The following is a 22,798-nucleotide window of genomic DNA, read 5'->3' as shown; positions in this document are numbered from 1 at the left end:
AAATATTGTAACTATTTTCCCAAATAGAGGTTTTAGTATAAATTGGGGAAAATTCTAGTACTAGAACATTGAATCATTGCTGGAAAATATTTTCCTAAAGATAGATAAACATAAATGTTTTCCTCAAAAATTGATGGGTTAAAAAAATGCAGGTAACTTTGCATTACACATGGAAATATAGTATAGAAATTATACATAGTTGATAAGCATACTTGTTTTGATAAATACATTAAAAATTATTTTTATTACGCAAGTTATGACACTTGTCCAAACTGATCGTCTTTAGAAAAAAACAGACATGTCTATAGCAAAAATAGATTTAGGTTTGGCTGATTTAGGAAAGAAATATTTTTTCTTTTGGTAGCATTATTTCTAGAATTACTCGAAACAGTGTATTTTAGGTGTAAAATAGAAATTATAGGTTCTCTTCTTGGGGCTTTAGGATCACCATTTGAGAATATTTTACTTATTCTAAACACTGTTCCACGGCATTTCTTTAAAAAAATTAAAAAGACAACATTTATAGATTAGTATTTTATACTGGCTTTCCATTTTCTGTTTCTCCAAATTAGTGAGATTTTCTATACTGTCCCAACTATTTTCTGGTTTTAAATAGAGCAGGTTAATTTAATCTTGAAAGTTTGTAGCCAGCTAACAGAATTGTTCGACTTTTTGTTATTTCCTACAAATTATCTTAGTGGCAGCAATGCTATAGATCGTTGAAATAATTTTTAAAATTGCAGACATAGGAAGCAGGGTTTGCAGTTTCAGCTGTCTCGGAAAATCAAGAGGAGCTTATAGTTGTTCATGTGTGAGAAAGTAGGTGCTGTGACTAGGACATGCAGGCCCATCTGGAGAGTTCTTTGAATATAGTTCAGACTTGGGGAATTTTTGTCTGTTTGAACTAAATCATTTGTTCTGTCCTGATAACAAATAGTATTCTACTATCTTTCTCCAGCCAAACTGAAACAGTTGTCCCTTTAGCTCAGTATGGTTTGTTTTTGTTGTTTGTTTTTGTTTTTTTAAGTGAGAGAAAGGGAGATAGAGAGACAGACTTCCTCATGCAATCTGACCTGGATCCACCCAGCAACCCTGTCTGGTCTCGTGCCAGGGCCGAGGCTTGAACTAATCCACTGGCTGCAGTGGATAGGGGGAGAGAAGCAGATAGTCACTTCTCATGTGTGCCCTGACCGGGAAGTGAACCTGGGACATCCATACACCAGGCAGGCTCTATCCAAGGCCTAGCTCAGTATGTTTTAACCATGTGAATGTATCACAATTTCGTGGCAAGTCATTTCCAAAATACATATGCATTGGCTGTCTCATGATCTCTTGGCTTCGTGTCAAAAGGTGGCAGAGCAGATTTGTTTCAGAAAACATTCCTCAGAAGGATTCTGGGGCATAGTCATGTATATGACCTAGTCAGTATGATATCAAACTGGGTGGAGAGGTAACAAACTGATGGGAAGATTGGAATAAGATAACTTCAGTAGCAAGTAATCTTTGGGGCTTAATGATGATGTTGGCTTCTAAAAACTTGGAAACATAATATTTCTTCCTGGTCCCTTTGAATTAGACTTTCTTTTTTGAGAAGATTTTGAGGTTGGTTGACCTGCGTGTGAAACATGAGATTATTTTTGGAGACTCAGCTGAAGTTTTAGGTGGAAGCTACAGAAACTTTGGTGGGAAAGCAACACCACATTAATGGCTGCCTGGTTGGAGTATTCACTGGTTCAAGTGTAGTTAGGAGGATTTTTTTCTCTTTTTTCATAAAACTTTCCTTGCTTTACTGATATTTCCAGATTTAAACGTACAGTGACTAAATGAGAATGAGTTGGTCTCTCAAGACATTTTTAGATTACTTCATAGTCTTAAATTGAGGCAGGATGCAGACATGGCAGAGAACTGGTTAACCAGAAACAACTCCTGATTGAATCTTTATGGCAATGTTTCTAGAATTTATAGTACTGATGTCTGGATTTTCCATTACATTGTACCTAAATTTATCTGAAGGTTAACTTTATAAATTCAGTTTAGCTGTTAAATTAATGGTAAACCAAATCATAGCCATAACTACAAAGAATCATTAATGGGGAAATAAATTATTCTTAATATTTTTGTGTACTATGACATAGTTGTTTTAAGATGTATCTTGATTACCAGTTAGGATTAGATTAAATGAAGGGACTTGAATTTTATATAGTTTGCATTTCACAGGCAGATTAGCCATTCCTTGGATATGTTTAGATCTTTAAACAATTTTTGTAGTCTGTTGAAATCAGTAAATAGAACTTGAATTTAGGAGTGAGCCTATTATTTTTTTTCCTGCTAATATTAGGTCAGTGTTCTTAATCCAATATTGACTACAATTAAACAAAACTTATTTTGGAATTAATACTATTTTGAAATATATTTCAGATATACCAGTATATTCAGAGTCGCTTTTACCGGTCTCCAGAGGTGCTACTGGGAATGCCTTATGACCTTGCTATCGACATGTGGTCCCTTGGGTGTATTTTGGTTGAAATGCACACTGGAGAACCTCTGTTCAGTGGAGCCAATGAGGTATATGGTGGATTGCTTTAAACATTCTGTTTTCATAATTCCTTTCTGTTTGTAGTCTATTGCAGTGTTATCTGAAAGTTGTTTTAGGGAAAGCTGCCTACCAATGTAATCATTAGAATGTTGGTGTCATTTTGAGTTTATATTATGCATTTTTTCAATTATTATATAATCATGAGATGGGAAATAAGACCTTTTAATCTTCTAATAAAACAATAGAACAGATTAGAAAATGTTAAGTATTTTGGTACAAATTTTACAGATTATAAGGATTATAATAGAAAAAACTGATGACAAAGGAATGGGAGTCACCTTGACAGCAGTGTAAATAAACTAAGTAAATATAGAGAGTATGATTTGGAATTAAAGAAGTGGTGAGCAGTAGGGTTGATGGGTAAATTAGTATAACATTTTAGAGCTACAGGCTATGTATAATTTTCTAGTCCATGGGTTTTCTGTCTGTGATCTTAAAAGATTTTTGAAGGTCATAGGGGCAGTACGTGGGAAGATTGTAAGGGTGAGGCCAAACTCCCTTGCAGTCAGAAGAGTTGGAGTTTCATTGGTTTTAAAACTGTTCACTTGTGGAGGTGTAGTAGAGGGTAAAGAAGATCAAATATATGGTGACAGAAGATGATTTGACTTTGGGTGGTGGGCACACAATGCAATGTACAGATTTTGTATCATAGAAATGTGCACTTAAAAATCCTATATACTCTTATTAGCCGTTATCACCCCAGTAGATTTAACTAAAAAAATAAAAATCTGCCTTATTAAAACTATTTACTTGTGTGTTTTTTAAAGGAAAGTTAACTATTGTAGATCTTGATCAGTTCATTTATTTATAAATGAGAAAAGAAAGACAGGTCAAATTTAATGACTTGTACTAGGTGACACTATACAACTGTTAATAAGCTACTGTTTGGCAGTAATTTCATAGTTTGTTTTTTTGTTTGTTTTAATATAAAAGTGTTACTGTAAATTAGTATCTTTTCAGGGCTTAAACAATATCAGGATAACCTGAAATTTTAATGGCTTCTATCACTCTCATTTTAAATGCCAGAGTCCTTTGAGTAGATGGAAAACCCCTGCCTTCTCTTGACTTCTGCCCCCCCCCCCCCATCCTCCCCTCATTTGTTCTGACCCAGCACACAACTTTTCTCTGGTCCCTTGGAGACAGCAGCCACAGGCCCATACCATGTCTTTGCATTTGTTTCCTGTGATGCTGTTTCCCAGATAGCACTTGGCTCCTTCCTTCACTGCCTTTCAGACTTTGCTCTCATGTCACCATCTTGGTGACACTTTAAATGACACCCTGTTTTAAGTTGTAATGCCCTTTCTTACTCTCCATCCCCTTCATTTTCTCCATGGGTCTTAGCTGTCAATTGATATATTTAATGTATTATTTTGCTGGTGGTCTCTTCTATAATATAAACTTTTTGGTAGGGAGTCTTATCTCCTTTTGTTTACTGCTGTGTTCTACTGAGCATGGTTTCTAGCATATAGAAGACACTCAGTATTTGAATGAATCTGCACTTGAAAAAATAGTTTATTAGGTCCATACCTTATTAAGCCTCTGGGATGGTTTTTTTGGGGGTTGGAGGATGGTTATTTAACTAAAACACTCTAAAAACGTAAACTTTTAAAACTCTCTCCAGTCCTTTTTCTCCTTTGTATCCATGACCACCTGATATTCCACAGCTTTTTGTGTTTGTCTGCCATCTGAAATGTTCATTATTGTGTACTCAGTGCCTAGAGGAGTGCATGGCACACAGGAGAATACACAGTGTATTTATTTATAATTTATGAATGAATGAATAGATTAGCAGAAGTAGGATGTAGTACTATTAAAATTACAGGGTTTTTTTTGTTTTTTATTCTTAATACAGGTAGATCAGATGAATAAAATAGTGGAAGTTCTGGGTATTCCACCTGCTCATATTCTTGACCAAGCACCAAAAGCAAGAAAGTTCTTTGAGAAGTTGCCAGATGGCACTTGGAACTTAAAGAAGACCAAAGATGGAAAACGGGTAAAATAGGAAAACTTATTTTTGAGCCTTTGTTACTTCTTTCACTGGAGCTGTCTTTTTATAGCTCATTTTATATTTAGTTTAAATCACTGTTAGAGTTAACAGTTTCAGTAACTTAGGTATATATATTTCTTCAAAAGCTGGATATTGTTTGACCTGAACTATCTATAGGAACCAGTGTTTGCTTAATGGTCAGAGTTCTCTATAAAGCTTCATTATGACAGCTATATGTCTGCCTTTGGAGACAGCTGGTCAAATCACCATGCCTTGTTTCACAGCAGAATCAGTAGATTTGACCTTTGTTTCTCAAATCTTGGGTGTGTAGTAAATTCACAGTTAACAATACTGCAGCTGTGAACAGTAAAAGTCATAATTGGCAGTAAATGGCTTTTTTCTTAAGTGTAGATGGAGAAAAAGGATTTTTGATTTAAGCAATATGTGACAAAAATATGAACTGACTAGATGGACTTTTGATTGATTTTATATTCCTAGCTTGATGACACGGATAGCAGGAGTTTCACATCTCTACAATCTTAAAAGCAAGATTTTAAAGCATTAGGTTTGTTTTAGTTATTTTCTTTTTTCTGAGAATTATTTCAGATACCTAAACTATGTCAGTTTACTAGAGTGATGCCAGTTTTGCATCTTGATTTACTTTTTGTTTTTATATATGTGAAAACACTAATGTATTTTCTAATCTAGCTGATTTTAATATAAAATGAATATAATATGTAAATATGTGATTGTATATGATAAGTGTAACAGATACCTTGTGATTGTAGTTTTGCATTTTTAACATTGAAGAGATTTATTTTTGCTCCAGTTTTTATTTTGCCCTTGCATTTTAGTGATGCTGCCACCACGTGTCTTTTCCAGGGAACTGAAGATTATTGTTGTTTGTTTTAATTCCCCTTCATATAACTATGGAGTCTTCACTTTTAATATCAAATTATTTTCTTTAGAATATTTAAGAATATATATGTAAGTATATCTTTCACAACTGACTTGGAACTTACGGCATTCTGCCATTCTCTAAAGTTCTAGGCAGTGTAGTATCTGGCAGCTAAATTAGACCTACTCCCAGTAAGGAAGAGATGGAAAACACCAAGCAGGCATCCTGAGTCCTTTTGCCTTTTGTTCACATAGCTTATCAGTCATGGCCCTCTTTCCCACTGAACCAAAACACAGCCTGGGAATCCTTCTTAGCTTCACAAGCATCTAAGGTAGCTCCTACCAGTTGACTAGAACTACTAGCATGGAAGATATGAACCTAATTTATGCTTTACCTGTCTGCAGTATAGACTGTTACTTTCTCCATTTTGAATTTGTCTTTTTTTTCTCATACTATTTTTGTTCTTTTTGTAAGTAGAATGATCACCCCATTGCATTTCTCAAATCTCTACCTTACAAAACTATAGTTAAATTACTGTGGGCTATAACCTATCATTTCTTCCAACTTGAGCTATAATCATTATCAACTTTAATTATTTCTGTTGGGGCATTTCATAAAAGGATAAATTTTTTCCCCTCCTAAAATTTGAAGTATCTTAACCTATAATTAACTTGATCTTTATGAGATTTCACATAGCCACAATTAGTAACTGACTTAAGAAATTTAATTTTTGAAAGTATAAAGTAAATATTTCTCTCTAAACAGAAGTAGATTTTGTAAATAAATAAATAAATAAATACAGCCCACAATGTACAGCCAAATGGTTACCTTATCAAAGCTATACCAGGAATTTTAACCATAAGTATAAATATAAATATAAATGTTCATATACTACCGTTAGGTATTTGTGCAGTTGATTATTCCTAGTGATTTTACTTTTTGCTTTTAATTTTTTATTTTATGTTTTAAGAGCCTATTTTAGCTTCCTAGTAATGAAGTCCATACCTCTATATATTTTCTCTTTGTTGGGGAAAGGGGATAAAGAATTAAGACTATAGGCCTTGGCTAGTGGTGCAGTGGATAGAATGTCAGCCTGGTGTGTGGATGTCCTGGATTTGATTCCCAGTTAGGGCACACAGAAGTGACCATCTGCTGCTCTTCTTCTTCCCTTTCTTTTCCCCTCCCGCAGCCTGTGGCTAGATTCATTCCTGTGAGGTCCAACATGTTGATAGCTAGTTGGTCCGAACAAAGTGCGTCAGCCTCAGGCGCTGGGAATAGTTTAATACTTGTGTATTGACTCCAGAAGGGATTGCTGAGTGAATCCTGGTTGGTGCCCATGTGGGAGTCTGTCTATCCCCCCTTCTCTTACTTAAAAGAATTAAGACTGTAAATGATGTTGTTTTGTTAAAATGTAATTTATATACAGTTAGGCTATTTGAAGTATTATGTTTGTTGAGTTTTGATCTATATAAAATGTATCTACTACTTAAAACAAGATAATACAGGGTTGGCAAAAGTAGGTTGACAGTTGCATTATGACATTCTTTTGAGTCAATAAAGCTGTTGTAATAACCATAACCTGCACATATAATATTTTTCTACACAAACCTACTTTTGCCCATCCCTGTATTTCTACCGCCCCAAAAAGTTCTCTCATGACTATTTTCTCTCATCTCACCCCTGCTTTCTGATTTCTGTAATCATAGATTAGTTTTGCTTGTTCATAAGGTAGATTCAGGTTTCTAGAACTTTGTGATTTTGTTTCTTTCACTTTATAAATATTGTTTTTGGAGATCCATTCATAGTGGTGTCTTGAGTTAATTCATTTTATTGCTTTATAGTATTTTATTGAATAAAAATACTGTAATTTACTTATATTTATCTGTTGATGGATGTTTGGTTTGTTTCCAGTTTGGGATATTAGGAATAAGGCTACTGGGAACATTCTTGTGTAAATCTTTTGTATATACATGTTTTCATTTCTGTGGGGTCACTACCTAGAAGTAGGTTTATTGCCAGGTTATACAGTGTATGTGTGTTTACATTTGTAAGAAAATACTAAACAGCATGCCAGAGTTTTATTATTTACATCTCCACAATGAGTGAGGGCTCCAGTTGCATGACATCCTCACTGTTTGATATGATTGGTCTTTTGTATTGTCCTTCTAATGGTATACAGCTATTTTCATTCACCTTTGCAATGGCTAGTGATACTGATCACCTTTTCATGTGCTTCTTGCCATTCAGGGCGCTTCTCTCAGGCAGGCTTTCCATTTCTTTGCCCTTTTGTTACTGACTTGTTTAATTTTTGAGTTGTAGGAGTTATTTACACATAATGGATATAAATCCTTTGTCATATATATGTCAATATTTTTTTCCAGATTATGGCTTGCCTATTTTTTAGTGGTATCTTTTGAGGTGCAAAATATTTTGATATTGATGAAATCAAATTTGTTAGCTGGTTTTTATGAGTAGTGTTTTTTGTATTTTAAGAAATCTTTTGTCCTGGCTGGTTGGCTCAGTGATAGAGCGTCGGCCTAGCATATGGATGTCCTGGGTTTGATTCCTGGTCAGGGCACACAGGAGAAGCGACCATCTGCTTCTCTATTCCTTCCCCTTCTTCCCTTCCTCCTGCCGTTTCATTCCTGCAGCCATGGTTTGATTGTTTCGAGCACATCAAGTGCTGAGGATGGCTCTGTGGAGCTGCCACCTCAGGTGCTAAAAATAGCTCGGTTGTGAGCATCGCCCCAAATGGGCAGAACATCCGCCCCAGACGGGAGTTGCTGGTTGGGGTGCATGCGGGAGTTGGAAGCCTGTCTGTCTCCCCTCCTCTCATGTGGAAAAAGGAGGGAAAGAAAAGAAAAATAAGTCTGCCTTTTTTAAGTTTGTGAGGATAGTCTCCGTGTTTTTTTCTAAAAGTTTTCCTGATTATAACTTTTATGCTCCAAGTTCTGTGGTCCATCTTGAATTAATGTTTGAGCATGGAGTGAAGTGTAGGAGTTTAAGTTCATTTTCCCCAAATGCCTACCTAGTACAACATCATTTGTTGAGAACAGTTGTCTTTGCCTATTGTCTTCCCCTAACTTGGTGCTACTGTCCAAAACAAAATTTTAGGTGGTGGTTTATATTTGGACTTTATTCTCTTCCATTGGTTTATCTATTCATAAACCAGCACCACAGTGCCAATTATAGATTTGTGGTAAGTCTCAAATTCAGGTACAGTTGAGTCTTGAACAGAACAGAGTTAACAGTGCTGACTTGCTGTGCAGTTGAAAATCTGTATATAACTTTTGACTTCCCCAAAACTTTAATGATAACTTACTGTTGACTAGAAGTCTGACTGATAACATAAAAGTTGCCTATGTACTGTATACTCACAATACAATAAGTCAAAGAGAAGAAAAGGTTATTAACAAAATCATACAGAAGAGAAAACATTTATGGTATTGTACTATATCAGTATTGTAAGTTCACATTGTCTGTTTATAAGAGGTAGGTCTGTCAGTACCTATTGAATACATCAGTATTGTTCTGTATGTTAACAAAATACTGTAGATGTTATACAGATTACTGACACTAGATATCAGAAATGAAAAGACAGATTCACACTTTACAGGTATGATGATTCATGCATTGATAACAAGAAAATGACAATATTATTACTTCACGGTAGTCCAGCCTATAATGAATGAATCATCATAGAATGTTTATGGCATACAGTATCATGGTCATATTTGTAATATAGTATTGGAAGCTTTGTCACATTTTTTTTTAACAAAACCACTTGTGATAAGGTAAGGCAATAGCTTTTTCTCCAATTATGAGAGGAGGGGGCATACCATAAGGTAATGTGAATCTTTGAAAGCAAAGTCACAAAACGGTGAGAAAACATTATTATTTCATATGAAATAGCACTCACCTTATGCCTATGTAAGGATAGGCTATCCACTTCCATACAAGTCTTGCCCATGATGTTTTACATGGTAGTTGGTGATGATGATGATGACCACAGATGTATTAGATTTTCACATGAAGACACTCATATGCCACAGATTAAGTTCATTAACTGTATAGCAGGCTGTTCATGAAGTGCTAACTAGATAATTATGGAGGTCTTCATGCTGAGCAGACTGAGGAGGAGAACTTGCTGTCTCAGGTGGCAGAGGTGAAATGTGGAGAGGGTAGAAGGGGAGGCAGGTACACTTGGTGTAACTTTATGGAAATACATCGAATTTTCTGTCTGACGTTTAGTTTTTTTATTTTTCTAAAAATGTTTCTATATCATTGAAGGTCCCATATTATACAAGAAGTCAGAAGCGGTCTTCAATAATCAGAACCTTTCTGCCAGATTTTCTCATGTCATTTTTCTGACACTGCTCTGTCCTCTCTGGTTCAGCAACACTCATCTTCATCAAGTCATCTTCTACTGGTTCTTTGGGGGTGGTCATTAGCTCTTGAATTCCTCCCAGATCTGTATCTGACACCTATTTACCTCCCATCCCTATCCCATTCTTTTACTCCATGTCCACGGTCTTTTATGATTTCCTTGATTGACTCTTATACATCCTGTGAAGTCATGTACAACATCTGGACATGGTTTTCTCCAGCAGGAATTTCTTGTTGGGCTTGATGGCTTTCAAGGCTTTTTCTGTATCAACATTGGCATCCTCAGTGGTGTAAACCTTCTAGACTTTTGTGTCAGCAGCCTTTTCCGTGAAGGCTGTGATGAGCCTCAAAGGTCCTTACGACTTTCTGATCTAGGTTTTGAATTACAGACATTGTGTTTGGGGCAAGTAGACCACTTTGAGACCTTCACTGATGAGCTCATGGGGTTCTGGGTGATTGGAGGTATTGTTTAATATCAAAAGAACTTTAAAAGGTGTCCCTTATTGGCCTGATACTTTCTGACTTCAGGGACCAAGCATCATGCATCAGTGGACCCAATCCTGAAAAAGAGTTCTCATTGCTCAGGTCTTGTTGTGCAAACAAAAGACTGGCAGCTGGTGTTCATCTTTCCTTCAAGATTTGGAGGTGAGAGCTTTATAGGGAAGGGCAGTCTGGATCATAAACCCAAGTGCATTTGCACTAGACAGAGTTAGCCTATTTCTTCCTTCTTAAATCCGGGTGCTCACCTCTCTTCCTTATAAATAAATGTCCTTCATGGTATCTTCCAGAAGAGGGCACTTTTCAAGTGAGAGGAAGGGAGACAGAGAGATATACTCCTGCATGTGCCCCAACCTGGGTCCACCTGGCAAGCCCTACTGGGCAATGCTCTGCCCATCTTGGGATGTTGCTTGGTAACTGCGCTATTTTTAGCACCTGAGGCAGAGGCTCCATGGAGCCATCCTCAGCGCCTAGAGCCAGCTCACTTGAATCAGTTGAGCCATGGCTGCAGGAGGGGTGGGGGGAAGAAGCAGATGTCCTCTTCTCCTGTGTGTCCTGACCAGGAATCAAACCTGGGACATCCACACACTTGACTCATACTCTACCATTGAGCCAACTGTCCAGGACCTATCTTGACACTTTTTTAGCCAAAACTTATTCTAAAACTTTCAGACATTAAATTTCAGGCATTAAATTTACCAGCTTTAGATTCTTCACCTTTCTTTTGCTGTAAGTTGCTATAGAATGACTTCCCTTTCTCTTAAATCATTCGACTCACTAGTTAGGCCTTCCTTGTAATTGTCCTGTGCCCACATAAAAGGTGCATTTTTAGTTCAAGGTAAAAAGATATTTTGCAAAGAGTGCAAGATTATATGTGTAATAAATGTATATATTTGTATTTATTTTTCTCCAAGTTTGCCAAGTTTCTCTTGGATCTGTGGGTTGATCTCTCATCAATTTTTTAAAATCCTCAGACATTTTTTTCAAATATTTGTTCTGTCTCAGCCTTTCTTTTTTTCTTTTTTTTAAAAATTTATTTATTAAATTTAATGCAGTGACATTGATAAATCAGGGTACATATGTTGAGAGAAAACATCTCTAGATTATTTTGACATTTGATTGTGCTGTATACCCCTCCCCCAAAGTTAAATTGTCTTCTGTCACCTTCTATCTGGTTTTCTTTGTGCCCCTCCCCTCCCCCAATCCCTCTCTCCTTCTTCACCCCATTCCCCCTCCCCCCACCCCCCACCCCCCACCCCTGTTGCCATCACATTCTTGTTCATATCTCTGAGTCTCATTTTTATGTCCCTTCTATGTATGGATTCATGTAGTTCTTAGTTTTTTTTCTGATTTACTTATTTCACTCCGTATAATGTTATCAAGGTCCATCCATGTTATTGTAAAGGATCCGATGTCATCATTTCTTATGGCTGAGTAGTACTCCATAGTATATATGTACCAAAGCTTTTTAATCCACTCATCTTCTGATGGACACTTGGGTTGTTTCCAGATCTTCGCTATTGTGAACAACGCTGCCACAAACATGGGGGTGCATTTCTCCTTTTCGAGCTGTTCTATGGTGTCCTTGGGGTATATTCCTAAAAGTGGGATAGCTGGGTCAAAAGGCAGTTCGATTTTCAGTTTTTTGAGGAATCTCCATACTGTTTTCCACAGAGGCTGCACCAGTCTGCATTCCCACCAGCAGTGCAGGAGGGTTCCCTTTTCTCCACATCCTCGCCAGCACTTATTCTGTATTGTTTTGTTGATGAGCGCCATTCTGACTGGTGTAAGGTGATATCTCATTGTGGTTTTAATTTGCATTTCTCTAATGATGAGTGATGTTGAGCATTTTTTCATATGCTTGTTGACCATCTGTATGTCCTCTTTGGAGAAGTGTCTATTCATCTCTTTTGCCCATTTTTGGATTGGATTGTTTTCCTGGTGTTGAGATTTACAAGTTCTTTATAAATTTTGGTTATTAACCCCTTATCAGACATATTGTCAAATATGTTCTCCCATTGTGTAGTTTGTCTTTTTATTCTGTTCTTGTTGTCTTTAGCTGTGCAAAAGCTTTTTAGTTTGATAAAATCCCATTTGTTTATCCTGTCTTTTATTTCACTTGCCCATGGAGATAAATCAGCAAATATATCGCTGCAAGAGATGTCGGAGAGCTTACTGCCTATGTTTTCTTCTAAGATGCTTATGATTTCACGGCTTACATTTAAGTCTTTTATGCATTTTGTGTTTATTTTTCTGAATGGTGTAAGTTGGTGGTCTAGTTTCATTTTTTTGCGGGTAGCTATTCAATTTTCCCAACACCATTTATTAAAGAGGCTTTCTTTACTCCATTGTAAGCCCTTACCTCCTTTGTCAAATATTAGTTGTCCATAGAGCTGTGGGTTTATTTCTGGGTTCTCCGTTCTGTTCCATTGATCCATGTGCCTGTTCTTATGCCAGTACCAGGCTGTTTTGAGTACAGTGGCCTTGTAGTATAGCTTAAAACCATGAAGTGTGATACCTCCTACTTTATTCTTCTTTTTTAAGATTGCTGAGGCTATTTGTTTTCTCTTTTGGTTCCATATAAATTTTTGGGATATGCGATCTATATCTTTGAAGTATGTCATTGGTATTTTAATTGGTATTACATTGAATTTATAAATTGCTTTGGGTAATATAGATATTTTAATGATGTTTATTCTTCCTAACCATGAGCACAGGATGTGCTTCCACTTGTTTGTATCTTCCTTGATTTCTTTTATCAATGTTTTATAATTTTCCGAGTACAAGTCTTTAGTCTCCTTGGTTAAATGTACTCCTAGGTACTTTATTTTTTTGGTTGTAATTGTGAAGGGGATTGTTTCCTTAATTTCTCTTTCTGACTGTTCATTGTTGGTGTATAAAAATGCCTCTGATTTCTGAGTATTAATTTTATATCCTGCCACTTTGCTGAATTCATTTATCAGGTCCAGTAGTTTTTTGACTGAGACTTTAGGGTTTTCTATATACAATATCATATCATCTGCAAATAATGATAGTTTTACTTCTTCTTTTCCCACTTGAATTCCTTTTATTTCTTCTTCTTGTCTGATAGCTGTGGCTAGGACTTCCAGGACCATTTTAAATAAGAGTGGTGAAAGGGGGCACCCCTGCCTTGTTCCTGATCTTAAGGGTATTGCTTTTAATTTTTTCCCATTGAGTATGATGTTGGCTGTGGGTTTCTCATAGATGGCTTTTATCATGTTGAGGTATGTTCCCTGTATTCCCACTTTGCTGAGAGTTTTGATCATGAATGGGTGCTGGATTTTATCAAATGCTTTTTCTGCATCTATTGAAATTATCATATGGTTTTTCTCCTTCTTTTTCTTTATGTGATGAATCACATTGATTGATTTACAAATATTGTACCATCCTTGCCTCCCCAGAATAAATCCCACTTGATCATGGTGTATGATTTTTTCCATATATTGTTGGATCCGATTTGCTAATATTTTGTTGAAGATTTTAGCATCTATATTCATCAGAGATATTGGCCTTTAATTTTCTTTCTTTGTGTTGTCTTTGCCTGGTTTTGGAATCAGAATTATGCTTGCCTCATAAAAGGAGCTTGAAAGTCTTTCTTCCTCTTGAATTTTTTGAAATAGTTTGAGAAGGATAGGAGTTAGTTCTTCTTTGAATATTTGGTAGAATTCTGTTGTGAAGCCATCGGGCCCTGGACTTTTCTTTGTTGGGAGTTTTTTGATAACTGTTTCGCTCTCCTTTGTTGTAATCAGTCTGTTTAGGTTTTCTGATTCTTCCAGATTGATTTTTGGAAGATTGTATGTTTCAAGGAATTTGTCCATTTCATCGAGGTTGTCTAGTTTTTTGGCATATAGTTCTTCATAGTATTTTCTTATAATATTTTGTATTTCTGTTATGTCAGTTGTTATTTCTCCTCTCTCATTTCTAATTTTATTTATTTGAGTCCTCTCTCTCTTTTTCTTGGTGAGTCTAGTTAAAGGTTCATTAATCTTGTTTACCTTTTCAAAGAACCAGCTCCTAGTTTCATTGATCTTCTGTATTGTTTCTTTAGCCTCTATGTCATTTATTTCTGCTCTGATCTTTATTATTTCCTTCCTTCTACTACATTTGGGCTTTACTTGCTGTTCTTTTTCTAATTCTTTTAGATGCAGGGTTAAGTTGTTTATTTGAGCTTTTTCTAGCTTCTGAAAGTGTGCCTGTAGTGCTATGAACTTCCCTCTCAGCACTGCTTTCGCTGTGTCCCATAAATTTTGAGTTGTTGTATGCTCATTGTCATTCGTTTCTAGGAATTTTTTTATTTCTTCTTTGATCTCATTCTTAATCCATTCATTATTTAACAACCTGCTATTTAGTTTCCATGTGTTTGAGAATTTTGGAGCTTTTCTGTTGTGATTCATTTCTAGTTTCATGCCGTTGTGATCGGAGAAAGTGCTTGATACTATTTCAGTCTTAAATTTGTTGAGAGCACTTTTGTGCCCTAACATGTGGTCTATCCTAGAGAATGTACCATGAGCACTTGAAAAGAATGTATATTCTGCTGCTTTAGGGTGAAAGGTTCTGAAGATACCTATTAAATTGAGTTGATCTAGTGTTTCCAATAAGTCTGCTGTTTCTTTGTTAATTTTCTTTCTTGTGGATCTATCTAGTGATGTTAGTGGGGTATTGAAATCCCCTACTATTATAGTATTGCTGTTGATCTCACCCTTTAAATCCATCAAAGTCTGCTTTATATATTTAGGTGCTCCTATATTAGGTGCATAGATATTTATAATAGTTATATCTTCCTGTTGAATTACTCCCTTTATCATTGTGTAGTGGCCTTCTTTATCTCTTACTATATCCTTTGTTTTAAAGTCCAATTTGTCTGATATAAATATTGCTACCCCAGCTTTTTTTTCATTTCCGTTTGCATGAAACGTTTTTTTCCATCCTTTTACCTTCAATCTATGTGTGTCTTTTGTTCTAAGGTATGTCTCTTGTAGACAACATATGTATGGGTCCTGTTTTCTTATCCACGCAGCTACCCTATGTCTTTTGATTGGATCATTTAATCCATTTACATTTAAGGTTATTATTGATATGTAGTTGTTTATTGCCATTTTCTTCTTTAAAGGTGTATTCCTTTTTTTTTTTTTTTTTTTTTTTTTTTGCTGTATTCTTTTCCCACTTTGATCTGTTTACACCAGGCCCCTTAATATTTCCTGCAGCATTGGTTTGGTTGTAATGAATTCCTTGAGTTGTTTTTTGTCTGGGAAGCTTTTTATTTCTCCTTCAATTTTAAATGATAGCCTTGCTGGATAAAGTAGTCTTGGTTGTAGGTTCTTGTTCTGCATTAGTTTGAATATTTCTTGCCATTCCCTTCTGGTCTCAAGTGTTTCTGTTGAGAAGTCAGATGTCATCCTTATGGGGGCTCCTTTGTAGGTGATAACTTTTTTTTCTCTTGCAGCTTTTAATATTTTCTCTTTATCGCTTAGCTTTGGTATTTTAATTATGATGTGTCTTGGTGTAAGTTTCTTTGGGTTTCTCTTTAATGGAGTCCTCTGTGCTTCTTGGATTTGTGAGTTTCTCTTGCATTAATTTAGGGAAGTTTTCAGCTAAGATATGATTGAACAAAGTCTCTATCCCTTGTTCTTTTTCTTCTTCTTCAGGAACCCCTATGATGCGGATGTTATTTCTCTTCATGTTGTCACAGAGCTCTCTAAGAGTTTCCTCTGACTTTTTGAGTCTTTTTTCTCTTTTCTTCTCTGCTTTCATGCCTTCATTCCAGTTGTCCTCTAACTCGCTGATTCGATCCTCTGCTCTATCTATCCTGTTTTTAATTCCTTCCATTGTGGTCTTTATTTCTGATATTGTATTTGTCGTCTCCAACTGATTCTTTTTTTACTTGCTATTTCTTTATTTAGGTTTTCAATCTGCCCCTCTATTGTTGTTCTAAGATCCCTAAGCATCCTTACAATCATTATTTTGAACTCCGCATCTGGAAGTTTGATTATTTCCATATCACTCAGTTCATCTCTCGAAGGTGTCTCTTGTGGTTTCATTTGGATTGCACTCCTTTGTCTTCTCATCCTCTTTTTTTTGTTTGTTTTATTTGTAGAGTTGGTTGAGTCTAGGCTTGGTGTTGTCTGCCTCCAGTTTTCAGTTGTGTTATTTCTAGGTCTTCTTGGGTTGGTATCATCTGTTATCTGTAATCCATTTCGGATTTGGGCAGCTTTGATGTCTTGATTTGTTTGTTTTCTTAACAGGTGATAGTCTTGTTAACTGATCTCAGCAGGGGGCTTCCTTGAAACTGTATCCAGGAATGCGGTGGGTGTAACCTGAGACTCTGAAGGCCTCTTTAGCCAGTTAGACTCACTGGGGGCTGGGTGTTTTCTCAGCTTCAGTAGGGGGAGGTGTATCTCAGATCTCCATGGAGACCTGAGTTACTGCCCCTCCTCCCCACTTCTTGTTTTCAGCTGTGTCTTGTTGCGCTGATTGGAGCTGGAGAGATGTCCGGAGGTCTCTGATCCGGAAGCACTTCAGCTCTGTTTTGTGAAAGGTTCAGTCCCTCCGCCAGCTATGGCCGCCTCCAGCACGGATGAGTCAGCCCTTTTAGCTCCTCTCCTGCATTCCTTATCCCCTCACAGTCTGTCCCTCTCCCTGTCCTCTCCACCTGGGAGGTAAGCTGGTCCTTTCAACGCACCTCGCTCCCTGGTCGCCAGGCAAGTGGCTGTGAGCAGTAGTTGCTGCTCCCCTCCCTCCGAGATCCTCTCTGGGCTCTCAGCCCCACTCCCACCCCCTCCGTTCCGGCAAGCAGAGGAGGTTCAGGGGCTCCCTACCAGGACTCCTGTGATTTCCTCTTTGCTCCTTGGTTTTTGAGAGCCATTCTTGCAGTTCAGAGTTGGTTTTTCATGCTGATTTTTCCTAAATTGATTTGTATTCCAGTTTGGTGGTGAGAGCTGGGCGTCTGTGCATCCGCCTACTCCGCTGCCATCTTTTTACTCCTGTGGTGGCGCAGTGGATAAAGCGTCAACCTGAAAATGCTGAGGTCACTGGTTCGAAACCCTGGGCTTGCCTGGTCAAGGCACATATGGGAGTCGATGCTTCCAGCTCCTCCCCCTCTTCTCTCTCTCTCTGTCTCTCTCTCTACTCTGTTTATCCGAGCTCTGCACCTCCCAACCAGTGAACTGCAGCCCCTGCCCGGAAGCCTCTCACCTCACGTCCTCGGCCTTGCTGCCTCTTCCGCTGCGCCTCAGCCTTTCTCTTTTTTTAATCCCCAAATACATGTATGTTGTACTGCTTAGTATTATCTCAGAGGTGTCTGTTTGGTTTATTTATCGTTTTTTTGCTGTGTTTTGTTTTTGTCTTAGGATAATTTTTTTGCTCTGTCTTCTAGTTCACTGATTTTTTCTTCTGCTGAGTTCAATCATCTGTTAAAACTATTAAATGGATTCATTCCTGATCCTGCAGATTTTCTAAAATGCACATTTCTATTTATTCTTTTAAAAAATTTATTTTCTCTTCTGAAATCTTTTTCATCTGGTCACATATGCTGTCTACCTTCTGAACTAAAATTTTTAACCACTTTACCCTACTTATTTTAAAATACATGTCTGCCAGTTTCATCATCTGGATCATTCATTTATGTGTGTCTTGTAACTTTTTTTTTTTGTATTTTTCTGAAGTTGGCAACGGGGAGGCAGTCAGACAGACTCCTGCATGCACCCGCCGGGATCCACCTGGCATGCCCACCAGGGGGCGATGCTCTGCCCATCTGGGGCATTGCTCTGTTGTAACCAGAGACATTCTAGCACCTGAGGCAGAGGCCATGGAGCCTTCCTCAGCGCCTGGGCTAGCTTTGCTCCAGTGGAGTCTTGGCTGTGGGAGGGGAAGAGAGAGACAGAGAGGAAGGAGAGGGGGAGGGATGGAGAGCAGATGGGCGCTTTTCCTGTGTGCCCTGGCCAGGAATCAAACCTAGGACTCCTGCATGCCAGGCCGACGCTCTACCACTGAGCCAACCGGCCAGGGCCAGTCTTATAACTTTTTAAAAATTTGATTATAGACCCTTTTTTTGTTTGTTTCTTGTATAACTTTTAATTTTCATTTTTTTTTAAATTAAATTTTTTAAAAATGGATTTTAGCTAGGGAGGAAGGGGAATCTTGAGAGAAAGACAAGGAGCATCAATCTGTTCCTGTATGTACCCTGTTCAAGCATCAAACCGGTAACCTTTGCACTTCAGGATAATATTGTAATAAACTAAGCTAATCTGGCCAGGGCTTTTGTGTAATTTTCTTAATGTATGTCAGACTTTCTTGTTGCGATGGAAGTGCATCTTATTTACCTTCAGAAAGAGGCATACCTCTTACTTGGTTAGGCCACTATTGGGGCGCTGACTCAATATTGTTTATAGTTTAGGTAAGTCGGGACTTTGTTTGCTTGCTTGATTTAGATTCTGTCCTCCATGGTCCTCACAGGTTTTAAGCAGTGTTTGTGGAGACTGGAGTGATCTCTAGGCATTATTGCCCAACCAACAGCCCATTCCTACCTTGTGCCTCAGGTAGTCTGTGTTCTCCTTTCCCTACCATAAGAAGGAAGAGCTTCTCCTAGGAAAAGCTTTATATATTCTAGAATTTACTATAATTTTGATTTCCTGAGTCCTCAGATCTCTAATAGATGAAAAAAACCCCACATATTTTGTGGCTTACCTTCCAGGTTTGTTCTTGCTTTTTAGAGTCTTAGCAGTTGTCTATTGCAAATTTCTGCATTGTAACTAGAAGGTGGTCTATTTTGAATAAATTGAGTATAAATAGGGACTTTAAGGCTTATACTATTATACTATTATCTATTTAAAAATGAGTTTTCAGACAACTCATGTTAAGGTCATTTATTATTTAAACACATACACTAAAAGGAAGCATACATAAAATTTGCTTTTAATTTCTTTACACACGAGCAGGTAGGGTCAGGCCCTGATTCTTTGCTGGAGCATACTTGGTGTGGTCACCACAGCTGAAGTCACTATCACTGTAGGAAGTGCACCCAGTTGTCCAGTGCATTAGGTAGAAAAAAGGTTCAGCACCACTGGGCGGAGCGGCCTCAAAACACCTTCAACAGGACCCGAGCATGAGGGTTTAGGTTTCATGAGCTTTTGTTGTATATTCTTATTTGGTTTTTTATTTGTTTGTTTTTACAGCCTTTCAAAATGTGAAAACATACCTGAGCCTGTACAAAAACAGGCCTTGGACCAGGTTATAGTTTGTTGACTCCAGGGCAAGGTGATCTTCATAGTAATCTTTGGTCTCAAGATTATTTTGAATTTTTCTAACTACAGTGTATTCAGAATAGTAACGTGGAAATTCATTAGAGGATCCAACTATAAATTTGAGTCCTTTTTAGAAAGACCTCAACATGTAATATATTTTAGCACATTTGAAGTTATGTTATGTAGACTTTTACATATCCCATAAAATTTAGAGAAATCTTTTCTGTCTTCTCTTTAGGAGTATAAACCACCAGGAACCCGTAAACTGCATAATATTCTTGGAGTAGAAACAGGAGGACCTGGTGGGCGCCGTGCTGGGGAATCGGGTCATACGGTAGCTGACTACTTGAAGTTCAAAGACCTCATTTTAAGGATGCTTGATTATGACCCCAAAACTCGAATTCAACCTTACTATGCCCTGCAGCACAGTTTTTTCAAGAAAACAGCCGATGAAGGTACCAATACAAGTAACAGCGTGTCCACGAGCCCCGCAATGGAGCAGTCGCAGTCTTCGGGCACCACCTCTAGCACTTCATCAAGCTCAGGTCTGTCCTGTAACAGATGTGGCTTTGAAGTGCTTACTGTTTTCTATACCAAATGGGCTTATTTTAAAGTGTTTCTGAAATTCATTAATGGGGTGGGGAGGAATTATTTTACCTAAATCTATTCTTTGTAGTTAGTAAAAATTTCACCTCTCCCAAAACTTTGGTGTTCAATTACGTGTATAAAAGTCTTTATTAACCAACATTTTTTTAAAAAATAGGAATACTTTGTCCACATACTAGAGTTTTTCTCTAACAAAACCAAACTTGTTAGTTCCGTGGTTGATGTGAAAGAACTTAATCAGGGAATTGGGTGACTTTCTCTTAACAGAGTTTGTGTGTGACACACTTTCACTTTCAGTGTTATTTATAGCTTTAGTACATAATCTTGAACAAAACTAACTAAACTCAAGCTATTTTGTGTTGTTGATTCTTAAGGTGGATCATCGGGGACAAGCAACAGTGGGAGAGCCAGGTCGGACCCGACGCACCAGCATCGGCACAGCGGTGGGCACTTCTCAGCTGCCGTCCAGGCCATGGACTGTGAGACACACAGCCCTCAGGTGAGCTCGCACTGCCCTGGTTCACGTCCACTCCATGCTCAGGGTTAGTCCCCCATCATGCTCAGGATTAGCCATATTGGGTGCCACGTCCTTTTAGAATAATTGTCATATTTTCTAAAGGTTCCTACTTTCCTCATTTGTAAGGAATTATAACTTACAGTATTTATAACTAAAAAAGCACATTCTTGTAATTTCTTCCCTCATTTTGAAGTAACTAACATTTAATGGGTGCATACCAAATATTGCTGCAAATTCCACACCTGCCCCCTATTTATCTCATTTACTAAGGCAGCATTTTCAGCTTGACACAGTTTGGATTTTCATTTTACATCGGGAACTGAGACTTCATGGGTTAAGTAACTTTCCTCAGTTCACCATCTTAATGACTGTCCTTTGCCCTCACCCACGACCTTTTAGCCCAAGATCAGCACCAGTGGTCTTGGGTTCTGAATCAGTTTGTGGCTTGATTTTGATTCCACGCTATTTTTATTTTGGGAGGCTTTTTTGTGGTATTGTTTTTGTTTTTTAAACCTGTTAAAGAGGAGGATCTCATTAAGTAACTTTTGTTTAAAATTGAGCTCAAACAGATGGTGGTGGTGACATTATTCTCTCAATACTCTTGTAAAATAGTAAGTTAATTCATATTGAACACTGCTTTTATATTACGTTATAATGAGAGACCAGTGTGTCATTTGAGTGAAGTAAAACAGAAGTTTTTGACTTTCAACCATTCTTGTGACTGGGTCTCCTGAATGCCACTAGGGAGAACCACACATCAGATGCTGTTACCACACTGTTAATTAATATTCACCATTGTCTTCTGGGCAGTTGTCCATGTTTTCTGAGTCATCTCATCTCTTCTCCCATTCTCTTTAATAATTGTTGCAGACTTTTCTTAGAAACCTCTGTCCCCCCCCACCCCACCCCTCTGGTCCTCACTCCTTCTATGTAAGGGAGAGTCTCTCAGCAGGAGCACCTCCTCTTGGGCCTACACGCATGCTTGTCCGCTTCTCTCCCACCCCTTTTTCATTTTTCATTCGAGGCAGGAGTTCGTCCTGCCTGAGGCCAAGCCTTCTGGGTGCCCTGTGCCTGGCCTCCTACCTTCACCAGGACTTTGCCCTTCCCTCAGTGTCTAGCCTCTGTGTCTCAGCCTCTCTTCCCATCACCTTTCTTTCTGTCTAATCACCACTGTCTCTCCCATCTGAAGCAAAACCTTTCCCTGCCATGTCCTCCTCACCCTACATTTCTGCTACCATGGCTCTATTTCTGTACCAGAACTTCTTAGTCTGCTCTCTGCCAGCTGCCTCCCAACTCCAGGGACGCTTCTCACAGTGTTGCCACTGATGGTTGCGGAGGAGTCCACAACACTGTTACTTCTTCCTCCTTCGTCAGCCGCCCAGCAGTGCCTTGCTCTTGCAGCACCGGGCAGGACACCACCGTCATCCTCCACCTCTCTGGACTTTCCTTCACTGTCTCCTGTTTTGGGTTCTCTTCTGCTGCCATGTAATCATGGGTGTTCCCCAAGCATGCCTTAAGACTTTTCTCCCTCCCCTCACACTTCTCGTGGAGCTCACCTGCTCTTACCAGGAGAGGGCAGGTACATCTTGATGTGCATCTTTTTAAATTAAAACGATTTTTTTTCCATTGATTTGAGGGACAGGGGAGAGAGAAAGAGAAGCATCAACTCATTTACTATATTTCCCATGTATAAGACGCACCCTTTCCTGAAAAATTTGTGGTCTAAAAACTGAGTGCGTTCTTATACAGTGGTTATAGAGGGTTTATTTTACTTGCATTTCCCACTTTTTCACGTGAATGAATTTTATGATGAATAAAACTTGAGTTCAATAACTTGATGGAATACACTTTTTTCAAATTCGGGTCCCAAAATTAAGGTGCATCTTATACGTGAGAGTGTCTTACACATGGGGAAATACGATAACTGAGTTGTTCCATTTAGTTATGCACGCATTGGTTACTTCTTGTATGTGCCTGAGTAGGGGTTGAACCGGAGACCTCATATGAGGACGATGCCCTGTCCGCTGAGCCACCCGGCCAAGACTTGTTA

The 22,798-nt window shown here is 38.0% G+C and overlaps 1 protein-coding gene across 8 annotated transcripts in view; it reads left to right on the top strand.

Moving 5' to 3' along the window:
- Positions 1-22,798, top strand: part of DYRK1A (dual specificity tyrosine phosphorylation regulated kinase 1A) — a 268,791-nt gene that overhangs the window by 236,756 nt on the left and 9,237 nt on the right. For all 8 annotated transcript variants that reach the window (XM_066259377.1, XM_066259376.1, XM_066259380.1 and 5 more), the window contains 4 exons: positions 2,419-2,565; positions 4,449-4,589; positions 19,864-20,170; positions 20,606-20,730. In XM_066259377.1, the coding sequence (XP_066115474.1) occupies positions 2,419-2,565; positions 4,449-4,589; positions 19,864-20,170; positions 20,606-20,730 (720 nt within the window). The remainder of the gene's footprint in view (positions 1-2,418; positions 2,566-4,448; positions 4,590-19,863; positions 20,171-20,605; positions 20,731-22,798) is intronic.

Source organism: Saccopteryx bilineata, chromosome 2 (genome assembly GCF_036850765.1).
Source record: "Saccopteryx bilineata isolate mSacBil1 chromosome 2, mSacBil1_pri_phased_curated, whole genome shotgun sequence".
Taxonomy (NCBI): Eukaryota; Metazoa; Chordata; class Mammalia; order Chiroptera; family Emballonuridae; genus Saccopteryx; species Saccopteryx bilineata.
This window is presented reverse-complemented; position numbering and strand designations above follow the sequence as displayed.